The 16,013-nt window shown below is 35.0% G+C and overlaps 2 protein-coding genes across 2 annotated transcripts in view; one reads left to right on the forward strand and one right to left on the reverse strand.

Annotated features, from left to right (window-relative positions):
• LOC110440285 overlaps nt 1-1,917 on the reverse strand; it is a 44,588-nt gene extending 42,671 nt beyond the window's left edge. The window contains exon 1 of the mRNA XM_021483258.1: nt 1,617-1,917. Coding sequence (XP_021338933.1) covers nt 1,617-1,689 — 73 coding nt within the window. The 5' untranslated portion in view covers nt 1,690-1,917. The remainder of the gene's footprint in view (nt 1-1,616) is intronic.
• A 5,930-nt stretch (nt 1,918-7,847) lies between these two features.
• On the forward strand, nt 7,848-15,619 carry LOC110440276. The gene is made up of 9 exons (XM_021483250.1): nt 7,848-7,964; nt 8,602-9,159; nt 9,807-10,454; nt 11,357-11,551; nt 12,458-12,820; nt 13,721-14,091; nt 14,541-14,628; nt 14,838-14,917; nt 15,353-15,619. Exons 1-9 carry the CDS (start codon nt 7,886-7,888, stop codon nt 15,404-15,406), a joined length of 2,436 nt encoding a protein of 811 aa, XP_021338925.1. The 5' UTR covers nt 7,848-7,885; the 3' UTR covers nt 15,407-15,619.
• The last annotated feature ends 394 nt before the right edge of the window (nt 15,620-16,013 follow it).

The following is a 16,013-nucleotide window of genomic DNA, read 5'->3' on the forward strand; positions in this document are numbered from 1 at the left end:
CGAACTGAACATTATGTTGTACACATCTCAAACTGCACATTATGTTGTATATCTAAAACTGAACATTATGTTGTATACTTCTCAAACTGAACATTATGTTGTAGACATCTCGAACTGAACATTATGTTGTACACCTCTCAAACTGAACATTATGTTGTATAAATCTCAAACTGATCACTATGTTGTAAATCTCGAACTGAACATTATGTTGTACATGTCAAACTGAACATTATGTTGTATCCCTCTCAAACTGAACATTATGTTGTACATCTCAACCTGAACATTATGTTGTATACATCTAAAACTGAACATTATGTTGTATACCTTTCAAACTGATCACTATGTTGCACATCTCAAACTGAACATTATGTCGTACATCTCAAACAGAACATTATGTTGTACATCTCAAACGTAATGTTCAGTTTGAGATGTACACCACATAATGTTCAGTTTGAGATGTCCACCATAATGTTCAGTTTGAGAGGTATCCAACATAATGTTCAGTTTGAGATATACAAAATTATGTTCAGTTTGAGATGTATACAACATCATGTTCAGTTTGAGATGTGTACACCATAATGTTCAGTTTGAGATGTAAAACATAATGTTCAGTTTGAGATGAACAACATAATTTTCAGTTTGAGATGTATGCATCATAATGTTCAGTTTGAGATGTGCAACATAGTGATCAGTTTGAAAGGTATACAACATAATGTTCAGTTTTAGATATACAACATAATGTGCAGTTTGAGATGTGTACAACATAGTGTTCAGTTTGAGATGCATACAACCTATTGTTCAGTTTGAGATGTACAACATAATGTTCAGTTCGAGATGTACAACATAGTGATCAGTTTGAGATGTATACAACATAATGTTCAGTTTGAGATGTACAACATAATGTTCAGTTTGAGATATACAAAATAATGTTCAGTTTGAGATGTATACAACATAATGTTCAGTTTGGGATGTACAACATAATGTTCAGTTTGAGATGTAAAACATAATGTTCAGTTTGAGATGTACAACATAATGTTCAGTTTGAGGTATATACCATTGGGTTTGGTTCGCGTAGTGTAACATAGTATCTATTTTGAGGTATACAAAATAACCTCTTTTTTAAGTTAAATAACAATACATGTCGTTTGATGTGTACACCATAATAGCCTGTATGAGATTAGTACACAATATAGAGCCTAGTTTTTGGTAATTAGAAAACAACATAATGTCAAATCACAAGACATATTATGAAATATGAGGCCTGTGAACAACATTATGTTAAGATTGAATTATTTAACATAATGTCTAGTTTGAAGGTGTAACCATTATTTAGAGTTTGTTCTATAACATAATGTGTATTTTCAGCTGTTTAACATCATGTCTGGTTTGAGGTAAGTGTTAAACGCCATGTCCAGTACGGAATAGGTGTTTAGCTTACCTACTTACTAATCACTCACTATATGTATACAGTATCTTATATACACATAAAAAGTAGGCGTAGTTGTTCCAAGCTGACATTAATTACTGTTGCCTGGCGGTACACCGGAAGGCTGTCATTTGTCATTGCATAAAGACTTGACAAGCATACAATTAGAAATAAAACAAATTCCACTTACCTGTGTTTGGTATAAGGCATTGTGATTCAAGTATATGTAGAAAGATAATCACAGTAGTTATAAAAATCCTCATTCTTTGTTTGAAATCACCAACACTTAAATATGTCCAATGTCGATCGGGTTGTTTTATTCGGATTTGGAACAGGTGACGTTAGGGCCGAGTAAGCGTGTAAGGTACGTCGGGGATTCCCCAGTGATATTAACGCACGTTAAGTGAGGCGTGATAAACATACTTATTCATGTGTACACATCACTGTGATTCCGAGATGTTCCCTTAATTTACCATTGTCTCCAAACCTAATTGCTGTCGCCCGATTGGACAAGAGGACGGTTCATTGATAACGTCACTAACGTCATCATATTTATACACCTAAAACTTCTATGGAATGATAAGTTTACAAAATGATAAAGCATTAATCAGGTTAGAACGTAGTATTTGTAATAAAGACAAAAACAAAAATGTGATGTAAACGTGATGTAACAAGGATTACAATACGGTCACACAATTACATATTTATGTATTAACGATATCGTTAACTTTATTATTTTTGTTTTAATTATTTAGTTTTATTTTCATTTAAATATTTATTTCATTTGTATTATAAACACGTCAAAAGCCCTGGTAAAATTTTTACGTGTCATCGCAAGACGTATAAATTGAAGACAATTTGTGACAGAAATCATCGTAAAATGCAATTAAAAGATTGCGCTGAACTGCTTACACCAACACAAATTCATAATTCGATCATACGATTGATACAGAAAGAAAAACACAAACGAATGAGATAACCAAAAGCACCGATGATATTATTGACCATAGCAAACGTTTCAAATCCAGATGGCCTTAAAGATTAAGGTCATCCTTCACCACACAAAAAAAACAACGTCAAGATGTGTACCTTCAAAGAACAGAAGCTATACAGAAAGCCAACTATAGACCTATGGAAAATTTGAATTGGTTTGGCTAATCATTAAAAGCTAAGATCATTTAGAGATGTTATTAAATAATGAACTCGTCTTATATCCCAATAAACATCAAATTCTGAAAGCTGGAAATCTTCTAATGAAAACTCAACAAAGCAAGTAAACCTAAAGTATTGTAGATAAAACAGTATATCGTTATAAAAAGGTAAAACACAAAAAGTATGTACAATATATATATATATATCTAGAACAAATCGAAGCAATAATATCTCCTCAAAGCGCAAAATTGGACCAGAAAATATCAATTCTCATGAAGAAACATATTCAAAATCATTGGCCTTTACATCAGCACTACATTTTCTCAATGAAAAATTGGAACAATGACGGCGATCATAAAGCTCCCCCAGATTGGCCAGATTTATTCAATGTAGGGTGAACCTAGACTGTCAGTGGCCTTGATTATTAAATAATGTTGAATCTATAAGATTAACCTTTTATTCTGTCATAGGTGGAGTAATAGGTTGATATGCTTGTTTGTTAGTGAGCACCCGATGGTTTCCTTTATTGTCACGGCTGATCCCCTTTCTATGATATCCTTTATTGTCACGGCTGATCGCCTTTCTATGCACTTGATTTCGTGTTTTAGTGATGAATCCTTTTTACCTTGTAACATAAATTGTACATAGTATAGAATGAACTGATCATCCTGAAATGTACACCTGCGTGTACATATCTACATGTAATATGTCTTGTTATTGATAGTTGTTTACTAAAAATAAAGATTTCGTTAGTAATAAATATTATTATTATGATCAAATGCTACAGTTAAAATAATAAATTAGCATTAAAAACTTAAGTTTTGTGACTGTTATTAAAGCAAATAAGATAAGCTCGCGGCAAAGAGAAGGGAAATAACTCTGAAAACAATAACAGTTCATGGTGGCACGGGCTGGTTTTAACGGTATGCTGTTGCACATTGTTTTATTTAATGATATGTTTTCTGCTTATCACAGTATTGGGCGTCAACTATACTGTTATTATATTCTACGTTTATTTTGAACACAAACAGTAATCAAAAACTTATGATTATCTGATATTTAGTTAATATATAATAGGAGAACATATCAGTGGAAACTGCCTTAATATACAAGTCAGTACTGTAAAAAAAAAAAAAAAAAAAAATCAAACTTGAACATATAGTCTATTATCTAATTTGAACATATTGGTGCACTGATGAATTGGTGTATTCACAATATTCCGTCTTTGCGTATTGCAGCGTTATCTTCTCTTGTGAGCAGGTATTGATTATTACGTCATTGTTTTGTGTGAGAAAATTACGTCGTTTTCTCAAAAATTGATGACGTTACTCTCACAAACCAATGACGTAACTATCAATATCAACTCCGCAATACGCAAAGACGGAATATGTGACAGACAAGTGTGTAGGTACAGTCTATCTAGTGCACTATAAGGGTTTTGATATGGAATTACAAAAATATGTCATTGTGCTCCATAAACAAATGCAAATATGTGTTTTCCTGATCACTATATGTTCTTCACTCGCAATACATTATTAAAAATAAAATATCGGTAGACATACCAACATATCATATCCTCTCTCAAGTGTACAGATATGATTGATCTCATGGCATGAAAGTGCAAACTCCCTTTTCTCCAATGCCAGATGTTTGTAATTTCGTAATAAATCTAAACGTGGCGGTTCGCACTGCTTCTCATTTCCAATAATCAATGAATGACAGTGGGGCCATGCTCTCGTTTTAAAACATCCATCACCAGGATTATAAACCACTAGTAAATATTGACTCACATAATACTTATATGTATCAGTACAACACATTGTAGGTGTTCGTACAATACACAATTATGCGTTTGCAATATATTCGCAGCCTCCACTTTCTTGCAGGTTCATGGAAAGAATAGTCAAAATGTACCCCCACTCTATTTTATCGTTAGAGGCGATTAATGTATGACGCTGGGAGAATTGATGAGGGAATGGGTTGGGGGGGGGGGGGGAGGAAGAAGGGGGGTGGGTTTTCTGAGTCATCTGCTTTAAGGACATTGAAACCAACCCTAATCTGCTGCCCCACGGCAACACTTTGGATTAATCCATGTTCTTTCCTCGCACTCATATGCTTTCATATCTGTATTGGCAACCCATCATCATATAGTCTTCTCTTTTGCGAAACTGAAACAAACACACGTAGCATTATTTCTCCATGCTTCTTTAAGAGATACCTCACTGTCTTTAAACATGATAGATTCATAGATATATTTTGAACGATACGTCATAATATGTGAGATCACACTGTATACCGGGGAACTTTTGACCAGTCAAATATTCGCCCTTCACTGGTAAAATGTGTATTCGCCCAGTGTTAAGTTTGCCCTTCACATTTAATTACTATATGAGTAAACTGTGTACTAGTTTTCGCTGTTGTGATTAGTTCGCCCTTATGACGGATGGCGAAAAAGTCGATAATCAAACTGCAGCGAACAATACCTGATATGCAGTGGTTATCTGGGAATATTGATCTACCCGTATACACGTTTTAATGGATTTAAAGAAAAAGTAGCCGAATAAGACAACGATGAAATAAATAACGTAAACTAGAATGACAGGAGAAGGCAATTTTGAAACCGATCTCGTATATAACTTTTGTGTCCCCCTAAAACAGCTAAGGCATTTATAATTCTGCGTTACAATAATTTGAAAGAGGCATTGCCTGACCATATATGAATGTTATTCCCTTTCAATGACTTGTGCTTAATTCTCCTGTTTAGTCCATCCTACAAGTGTTCAATTGGGGACAAATCAGAGCTTTATGGATGCCAATCAATAGAGACGATGCTATTTGTTGCAAGAAATTACCTACATACTCTTTCACTGTGTGGCTTCCAATTATATATCAAAAGCACAAAAGCCCTTCAACGCACTCCCAGACGCCAATTTGCGCTCACGTTGATCGCGATTCATCTGGGAAGAGCATGGACCCCAAACGGCTCATAGAAAAGCGTCTGGACATATGTGCCGTCAACCATACGACTTGTTCGGCTTTGTGGTGTCAGCTGTAGACCAACATACTGCTGCGTTTCGGTTTTGCTTTATTAGATATTCAATGGAAGACTTTCCAATTCGTGGCCTTGTCTGCTGCAGTTAATGGTTCTTCAGATATCAGGCTGACCCATTAGAAATATAAGAAAATATTTTTAGAAAGGAATAGTGGCAAGAAACGTTGAATCAAGCAGTCAATTTTGGAGGGTTCTTATCATCCTGGAAAGCAATGAAGCAATGTACAAATAATTCTCCGAATAGTTTTAATGATACACATCAGGGGCATCATCTTTCTTCTACGTCTGTTTTTTTGATGACATCAATATTTGATATACACAAGGTTACAGGTAAAAGGCAATAATCGATAACGTCATTACAATGTGCAAATCAATGAAGTCACAGTAGTACAATACGAAAGAAATTGATAGCTAGATACAGTTATACACCAAGACAAATTGATGATGTTACAAGTGCAATTTTGTAATTTCAAGTATGCTAGAACGTATTCCAAAAGCATGTTTTTTTGGGTTCCATATATTGTCAGACTATCTTGCTATTCTGAACAAGCAAATACATATATCAAAATATACACTTCAATTAAACTCTTGTCGAATGAAAAACGTCTAAACAAGTTAAGATTTGACATCTATTGCGTTATCTTGTTCACCTAGACATTAGGTCGAACAATATTCTATGCAAAATGCCTCCAGTGTGCTTTTATTCAGGACATAAGTTGTGTTATTTCTTATAATTGCATATATTTACATTTGCATGGCATTGTCACTATATAGCCTCTTTTGAAGCTGTGTCGTTGATGGGACTTAAATTACCATGCAGCACGAGACATAATTCTTAGCGTATTAATACAACACTGACCGAAACTACAATATCCAATGTAAATAAACATGACGGCTGCTGAAATATTGCTAGGCATTGTGAAATTTGACAATGTCATTGTAAATTTATCTGCAATATCGTACAAAACGCACATCGGTTGAAATCACCAATGCCGACAATGGAAACAATTTTAACGCTCATGCAATTTATCAGAAATATGGTCTGTTACACTGCACTGATCAACAGGGGTTCGTTACATATGTCTGACGTACACATATTCTATAGACCTACTGACACATATGTTACAGACCTACTGATATGAGTCACAGCACATACATGTATAAACATTTCAGACATTTGTAATGAACCCCTGTGCTCCGTCGCAAGATCACTCATTTCAAACGCTATCAGTTTCATGCGTCTCGCAGCCACTGTTTCCTCCGTTTCTGACGACATGTCAAATAACGAGGCTGTTATAGAATCTACAGACTGTAGTTATATTCCCATACAATCAACAAATAAATTCACGTCTGGATTCTTTACAAAATGAGCAAAGAGAAAAGTTCGAATTAACTTCCAAAAATAACTCACTCGTGGAGGGCAAGGTCGAATTTACGGTGTTGACTGTATTTATCCATGCGCCAAATTTGTTCCGGAGAAAAATCGAAACAATTTCAAATCTAACTTTTAGCTCGGAATTCTATTGATGAACTTAAATCACCCTATAGACATATCGACGCAATTGTATTTATACTGAATACTGAAAAGTGTCTATTAAAATTTCAAAGTACTACTTTGTTTGCCAATCAGCACGCGACAAACACGCTGTTCAAACTATTGAACGAAATTTTGTAGACTGTCGATAAGGCGGGCATTTTGAATTCTAAATATAAATTATAAGATAAAAAAGAACATAAGAGGCAGAGAAAACGCGCATTATGTTGTAATGCTTGCAAAGCTGTGTCATTCAAATAGATCATAAATACCATACACAAACAGTTCAATGCTTAAATAAATCAAACCTTATAACGACAATAATGATTAATCGATACTACATGTGCACTTAATGGCAATCATTCATCATTTAAATTTGCATTTTCTTTCTCTTAAAACAGATGTTTTATGTAATACATAATTATTCATACAATTCAACATCCCCAATTTACATCTTACCCCTAGGGAGTCCTCCTTCAAATATACCCCTTTTAAAATGTCAAAGAATGTGCTGAGAAACCTTGCTATAACTCCAAATGATCATTATCCATTGATTACTGGGTATTTCCAGCGCCTAACGAAGACGCGCCTGAGGAAACGCTTGGACACTGATGGATGAGGATGGAACCAGAAGGTCGCATCAGCTTGTCCTTCAATGATGATTCAAAAGGAGCTCCCCCTTTTTTCTCACTAATACATCGTATCCCATGGTTCATGAACGATGCCCAACATGGGGAGGTTAGTCATTGGAGTAATAATTGCTGTTATGTCTATCAAAACGATAGTCACAGCAAACCATGGTAAGACTTTTCTTTTGATGTTAGCAAGGAAAATGATGATTTAAATTATATATAGATATATAATCGCATAAAGTTTTGAATTTTAATTTACCGCAGAAGAAAAAAATCAGAATGTCAAAATATTTGCTTTAAGAAAAGATATATACTACCTCATTATGTATCCTTGAAGGAATTATTTCTCAAATCGTTCTTCGATATTAACTTCTTCTATAATTGGTAATGGTTCTAGCATTTAAAGTCAATGGTCTATCGTCTTGAAGGTAAAACTCATAGGTAATACATGTACTTCAGTATAAGCTGATAAGAACTGATATAAATCAGGATATCGGAAGTTTTGTGAATTAGTATCCCTATAACATGAAGACATTGAAGATTTGAGATCAATCATAACCTAAAAAAACGAATCTACGAAATAACTACGTTTTAAGTGTGCAAGTCGATGCAGATCTAAGGAATGATATTCCTTGTCAATTGTGTTCCGAAACATGTAAAACTACAGCGAAAGCGAAATATGCATGCAATACTGTTTATACATAAATATTATTACTGAATCCTGACCAAATCACTAGTATACTATAAAAGTGTCAATACTTCGAACACTACATGCTGTCTAAGTGATGCACGTAACTTGTTGTAGGTCAATGCCGTCGACTGTTGGACTTTGTTTGTGTTGTGGACGGATCTGACAGTATTAACGAAGAGGACTTCCAAACTCTGTGCGATGTTGTAGAAAAAATGGTGGATGAGTTTGAAATATCTCCTGGGGAAGTTCGTATGGGTTTAGTGGTGTTTAGCACAAGAATTGCCACGACAAAACCGCTTACTTCCAACAGGGCAAAATTGAAAGTGAAAATAAGAAACTTTCCCCATCCTCAAGAAGGTACCAACACAGCACTGGGGATCAAAACGATGCTCGATATTTTTACCTCAGACAAGTTACGGAGAAAGCGTCCCGACATCCCTGCCGTGGGTATGGTTCTTACAGACGGTCGCTCCAAAAGTATGCTGAAAACATTAAAGCAGGCAAGGAAAGCGAAAAGAAATGGTATTGAGATGTTTGCTGTAGGGATATCGGACCACGTAAACATGACGGAACTTAATGGGATAGCATCACGACCAGAAAATGTACTTACTGTCAAAACATTTAACCAGCTGAGAGATTCGATCGACCGTCTGGTTAAAATGGTTTGTCCAAGTAAGTGTTATTATATGTAGCAAGCAATGCCGCGATTTACTTTCGTCCAAGTCAGTGATACTATATGTAGTAATGACACAATTCACTTTGTCCAAGTAAGTGTAACAATATGTTGAAATGTCGCAATTTACTTTTGCAATTGTCTAAAATGTATAAATTGTATACACTTCGTCAGATTTATTAATATACTATATAAAACAAATATTTATGTAATACAAATGCATTTGTTTCAATATGTCTATATCACATAGATTCTTTACAATTTTGATGACGCTTTTAATTGTTCCGTAATTCTTTTCCGTTTACCGTTATGGACAAATATCTATAAGTTTGGGTTTTTTTATGTTTTTTTTACTTAATGTAAATCGTATTTTTGGACAGTTTGATATTCTGTCTAAAAAGGTTAACTCTATTTAATAAAAGTAATATATTCCGTCGAAAAGAAAGAAACAAAATCAATACAAAACAAACAAAAATATTTCCAATTTAAAAATGTTTTCCAGTATTTGTATCTAGTAACAGTTCTTTAACAATAACACTTCTGATGATATTTCCAAAATCTCAATTTGTTCCTGAAACATCAAGACAATCGAAGTGGATACAAAATGTTAAAGGTTTCATCTTTATTGTTTTCGTTTTTCCAACAGCTACCACGACAACAACAACCACGACAACTACAACTACCACGCCCACAACAACTACCACACCCACCACAACTACCACACCCACCACAACTACCACGCCCACAACAACCACCACACCCACAACAACTACCACGCCCACAACAACTACCACCCCCACAACAACTACCACGCCCACAACAACAACCACACCCACAACAACTACCACGCCCACAACAACTACTGCGCCCACAACAACTACCACGCCCACAACAACCACCACACCCACAACAACTACCACGCCCACAACAACTACCACACCAACCACAACTACCACACCCACCACAACTACCACACCCACCACCACTACCACGCCCACAACAACCACCACACCCACCACAACTACCACGCCCACCACAACTACCACGTCCACAACAACTACCACGCCCACAACAACTACTACGCCCACAACAACTACCACGCCCACAACAACTACCACGCCCACAACAACTACCACGCCCACAACAACAACTACAACACCAACTACAACAACGATCAAGCAAGAAATATATCACGCATCATCTTTTAGGAAGACACTCAAGATTGTAAATATACGAAAATTGGCCATCAAGCAACAGAAAGAACAACGCAAAAAAACAACTGGTTGGATTAAAGGTTTGTCATAACATCAATCATATTTAATGAAATAATATATAAGTAAAAAAGAACGACTTTCTTTTCAATTTCACGCTGGTATGAATGCAAATCGGTAACATGTTTATTCCATTAAGCCCTTTATGGAAGTTTTTCAACGTAAATATATATGTAACTAATTTACTTTTATACCGGCATGAAGATTGACAAAATGCTGTTATTTTTTTTATATTTACATTGTTTACTTTTAGCTATCATTAACCTAAATACTGATATTCCCTGATATTTTCGATATTGAAGTATCTATGTCGTCGGTGCAAACGAGATTCCTGAAACAGCCTAACGTCACCATAATGTTTGCTCCTGACGGTTGTCTCATTTCAATCGAGGCGGAAGTAGAATGTTCAAAAGGACGCTGATCAAATGGCATTGATTACTCTATGTACGCAATATCTTTGGTAATGCTTATAGAGGAGCTCTCAGTGGAAAAGTAAATACAGTCCCATAGCTCTTCAGAAATATGTCATTTGATATCTGCATGTATCAAAACAACACCCTGCAATATTATCGGTTCTCTATTTATCCCCATTTTACGTCATTGTATAGGGCTTATATTTGTATATTGTAGAGTTCATTTCATTGGAATTAATTGTTGAACTGTTTAAAAAAGTTTTGTGTTAGATATCTCATTTTGACATAATATTCTTTCATTCTGAGTAACTACCTTCAGCTTCTACTTCAAATAGTTGTTGTACTAGAAAGTTCAAAAATTTAGAATGCATGCCACTGTTTAAAACTTGTTCTCACTATGTTACTCAAATTATCGAATCATATCTCGATCGTTTTAATATTGAATGAAACAAAAATTCCAATGTGATCGATTTCAGCCTATCTAATGTGAGTTTAATATGAAAAACAAATAGGTCCATGTGACGATTGCAGTATGATGAATGGAGTAGGCTATAATTCACACCCAAACATCTGCAGCAAGTTTATTCAGTGTTACTTTGGACCCCATGGGAAAATGAGAGCGTCCTATAGAGAGTGTCCGTTTGGCTTCTTCTTTGATCCTGATGTCATGGCATGCCGTCTATCGTACCAGTGCAACTGCAAAAGGGGTAAGTTGACCTTATCTATAAGCTGCAATGCAAGCATTTTAAAATATTTTTGAATATCCAATTACCGAATTTTAACTTAAATGTACACATGTACAATCATATTTCTCGTTTTTATGAAAAACACACTTTATATATAAACTTTCTTAATTTGACAACCAGTTAGTTATACTTATGTTAAACATTCTCGTTGGCCTGGATATTAGCACGCAGTTGATCTTAATATGGGATTATACAGGAGTATCTGGTCGGGCAGGTGACCCCATACTTTTATCACGTCATATCGGAAAATAAAACCAGAGTCGTCTAGGGGTGAGTGGGTAATCCACTGTCCCACCCGACAAACCAAAATATATTTTGATTTATGAGTTTCTGGTTTGCATAGGACTAATGTTGCAGTGGAAATTTTCGCCTACGGAAGATACCGATTTTAGACTCTTAAAACTGCTCGCGGCGTTGACATATCCACGTTGGCAATGATTCTGAAATCTATATATTTTCTAAATGTATCATCTAAATAATGTATAGAGTAAGCATATTATATTAGGGGTCTCGGTGACCAAGTGGTTAAGGCGTCTGACATTCTGCTACCACTAGCCCTCCACCACTGGATCGCGGGTTCGAGGCCTACGCGGGGTACTGGCCATATGTCGGTGGTTTTCTCCGGGAACTCCGGCTTTCCTCCACCATCAAAACCTGGCACGTCCTTAAACGACCATAGCTGTTAAAAAGACGTAAAACACAAACAAACCAAAACCAAAAGAGTAAATATTCGCGTGCGCATATTTTTGCGCAAAATTCATCAACGCGAAAACCGCGAACATTACCACACCGCGAACGTTACCAGTTTTACGGTATGTATATCATTCTGTTTCGATATATTATCTTTTGTACTTTTCCATTTTATAGATAAATGTAAGATGCGTCCCCATCTAAAATCCTATCCATACAAAGGAATACAAAACTGTCGTGCATATTGGTTGTGTAAAAGGGATGTATCTACGGCCAGATGTTGTGCTAAAGGATATCGATACAGGCGAGGCTATGGCAAAAATAAATGTGTCAAAGACCCCGGATGTCAAGATGAATGTCCACCAACACTTACATCAGTATCAAAATGCGAGACTCGCATGGTGTTTAGTAACGCTAAAGTATACGAGCAATTCATCACAGGATGGAATATGTGGGTGCCACGCCCATGTGCACCTGGGAGCTTATATGATGCGGATAAGTGCGCATGCACAGGACACGTATCTCACATTCCTCCCAAACGTAAGTCATTACAATATTCGATTGTACATGCATGCATGTGTATGCAATTTTAACATACACGATTGAGACAAATAAACAAATATTTGTATATGTCATATATAATTCTACCATTGCGTTCACGCTGCGATGTAATAATAGAACGCTTTATAAATCACTAAACATCAAAAGCAGCATTTCACACATTTTCTATTGAAAAATTGAAATAGTATTTGTATGGTAGTAATAGTAGATTAGGAAGTGAATAGTTAACTTTTCACTTCTCTTGAATAGGAAACTGTATCTGATTAAAGGTTACAAATGTAATTATTTGTTTTATATATCTAGTTATTTTCGACATAGTGATTGATATATATAGTTTTTGTGAAAATATTGCATTTCTTTTACTTTAGTGGCCATATTTCTGTTTGCCGAGAGGTTGTTTTGGTGATATTTTCATGTAATAGTTCTTAAACGACCTCATGTTTTACGCTATATGGTACATCCAGTCATTAATCAGCACACCGGCTCTCTCCTTTAGCAGGAATGTATTTGGGAAAACATGGATATTTCATAGTTAGCGCTATGTATTGATAGATAACTGCTAAATATAAAACATTCATTTACGACATTCATTTTTTTGGTACGATTATTAACATTAGTGTTTAGTATTATCTTTATCAATAGTTTATATATGAATTATTTGACTTGATATACATGTAATTTCAGTATTGCATGGATGCATTATCCTTTTTTAATTAAGATGGATAATTACAAAATTCAATTCTTAATAACTAGATGCATATTACAGCATTGTTCAGTAGAGAAAGTGAATACATGAAAATTAAACGATATTAAATACACTTAAGTTACTTTCCTTGCATTTTGACATTTACTCTATTTCAAACCATTGTTATTTTACAGGAAAATGTAAACCTGAAGTATATCTACCATTTACAAAGGATCTTAAGGATCATTCAGGTTCACACAGCTATGTTCAGAATTACAATGTAAAACGAACCAAAAAGGGCTACGCGTATTTCAATGGAAGATCAAAGCTTATCATTCCCAGATATTCGAATGCCGATTTCAAGGAAATTGTGATCAAGATCCGTTTTAAGGTCAAAAAGTGTAAATCAGTGCCTCGCAGGCGACCGAAATTGATGGCACTTGTCAGCAACAGTGACTGCTGCAATGACGACGCTTCCCTCATGATGGTTCTCAGCCAATTCTCTATCCATTACATGGCAATTACAAAACATCATGAGCTTGCCTCCTTTCATATTGCTAAAAATGTAAGTAAAATGAAACATTTGTTTTTCAATCAATCATATTTTAGAATGACTATTTGGATAAAGTTGTATTTGGTAACTTATTTTTTGTTTTGTCAGTCAAAGATTCTAATTCACTTTGATCGTTTCGCTCATCAGGTAATCATGGAAATATTGCAAAAAATGACTATTTATTCCAACAAATGTACATGTTACTTTTTCTGTTAAGAAATATCGCAGAAAAAATAACATAATCTTAAAGCAAAGTCGGTGTCCATTTTTATCTCAAAATTTACATTTATTTCCCTCGCATTTGGTACATTTCAATCGTTCATGGTACTCAGCTATTGATTATGATTTAAGAAATTGCACGTTGTTCTTTTTCCTTGTTTTTTGGAAAATTCATCATATTTTACATATTTTTTTATATATTTTTTATCATATTATTAAACAGATGTTTGTCGTTTTTAAAGGATGGCTGGAACGATGCGTACTTTATTCATGACACTAAGAACCTGTGTGGGCGCTGTAATGGAGCCGTGAAGACCGCACCCTCTCCAGGTACCACTACCTACTGCTAGTCTCTATACCTAACAACACAGACATAATCAATACAAATATTCTTCTTTCAAAATAGCAATGCATTCACACAGAAACTGTTTTAATTTTGACGAAATGATATAGTTACAAAAACAATGTTTTCTCAATTAGTGAATCTTTGATTGTGCTGAAATAACTGTTATGTATTATTTGTTTGTTTATTACCACAGGTAGTATTAAAAGAACACACACAGGGATCCATATTGGTTACGGAAGGGGATTTGACAACTTTAAGGGATATATTGATGAGGTACGTAATCAATTACAGATTTTGATGGCTTAATCTTACATTTACGGTTTGATCGACATATATATATGCGTGTTTGTATTATGGCGAATTCAAATCAAGAGAGGAAAAATGTAAACAAAACAGAGAATACCACGAACACCGAGTCCACCTCGGTTTATTATTTCCCCAACATTTTAGAATGCTTAGTTGATTCGTCCATAACCTGTCATTCTTGTGTACTCACTACATTGCCTTTCGCCCTTCACATGTTATTTCTATACAGTTTAAGCTGTGTACTACTTTTATTGTTATGATACATTTGCCCTCATGGTGGAGAGCGAAAATGGCAAAAAATCTAAATTGCGGCGAAAGATTCCCGGTATACAATATATTGAAGTTATTCTTTCCAAATTAGATGCATACATATTCTTGTTTATGATTCAATTTCCGTTTCAGATAAAGATCTACCGGTGTCGGCCAGATTTTTTAAAATCACAGAAAAAATACTGATATTGTATTTTCCGTAAGTCTAAAACCGCAATTGTCACTTGCAAATTACCTGCCTAAGTAAAAACGTTCTGCTGTCATAGTGATACGAGATAAGGACAAAATTACAGTGATATATTCATCAGAATATTTCATGCTGTGTTGGCTATCTAACTTTTAGTAAATTCTGGAACATAGATGATAATAAACCGCTAATGAATAAACAAATATTTTCTTGTGCAAAACGGTGTTTTTGTCCTTTTTCGTAGTATATATCCAAACAAAAACTACCAAGAGACTCAGTATACGCTATGTAACTAGCATGGCCATATTTTACTATCAGATGTATATATTATCAGCAACTAGACCCAGGGAATTATTAATTTCATTTTGATCTTCAGAGTTGTCTCCCTTTGTTTACAAAGGGCCTGTTTCCAGTAATGTTAATTCTCCATAGGAGCCTGCCCCCGTATAATTTCTTATCTAGCTCAACTACTGTTTTTTTCTTTTCCGAAGAATAATTTTACACCTTTCCGACACCCAGATTTCATAATTTCAGTGAAAATGTATTTTTATAAAGTTGTCAATTTCAGCATCAAAGACATAAGTTCGTAAATAAAAGAAGGTTATC

The sequence above is a fragment of the Mizuhopecten yessoensis genome, unplaced genomic scaffold (genome assembly GCF_002113885.1).
Source record: "Mizuhopecten yessoensis strain PY_sf001 unplaced genomic scaffold, ASM211388v2 scaffold11177, whole genome shotgun sequence".
In the NCBI taxonomy this organism is placed as follows: Eukaryota; Metazoa; Mollusca; class Bivalvia; order Pectinida; family Pectinidae; genus Mizuhopecten; species Mizuhopecten yessoensis.

What these genes read in the sequence shown, in the direction of transcription:
- LOC110440276 (XM_021483250.1), top strand. Translation starts at nt 7,886, where the DNA reads ATGCCCAACATGGGGAGGTTAGTCATTGGAGTAATAATTGCTGTTATG. An exon ending in ATCTCACATTCCTCCCAAAC is followed by an intron (nt 12,821 to 13,720) that starts GTAAGTCATTAC and finishes GTTATTTTACAG; the next exon opens with GAAAATGTAAACCTGAAGTA. An exon ending in GAAGACCGCACCCTCTCCAG is followed by an intron (nt 14,629 to 14,837) that starts GTACCACTACCT and finishes TTATTACCACAG; the next exon opens with GTAGTATTAAAAGAACACAC.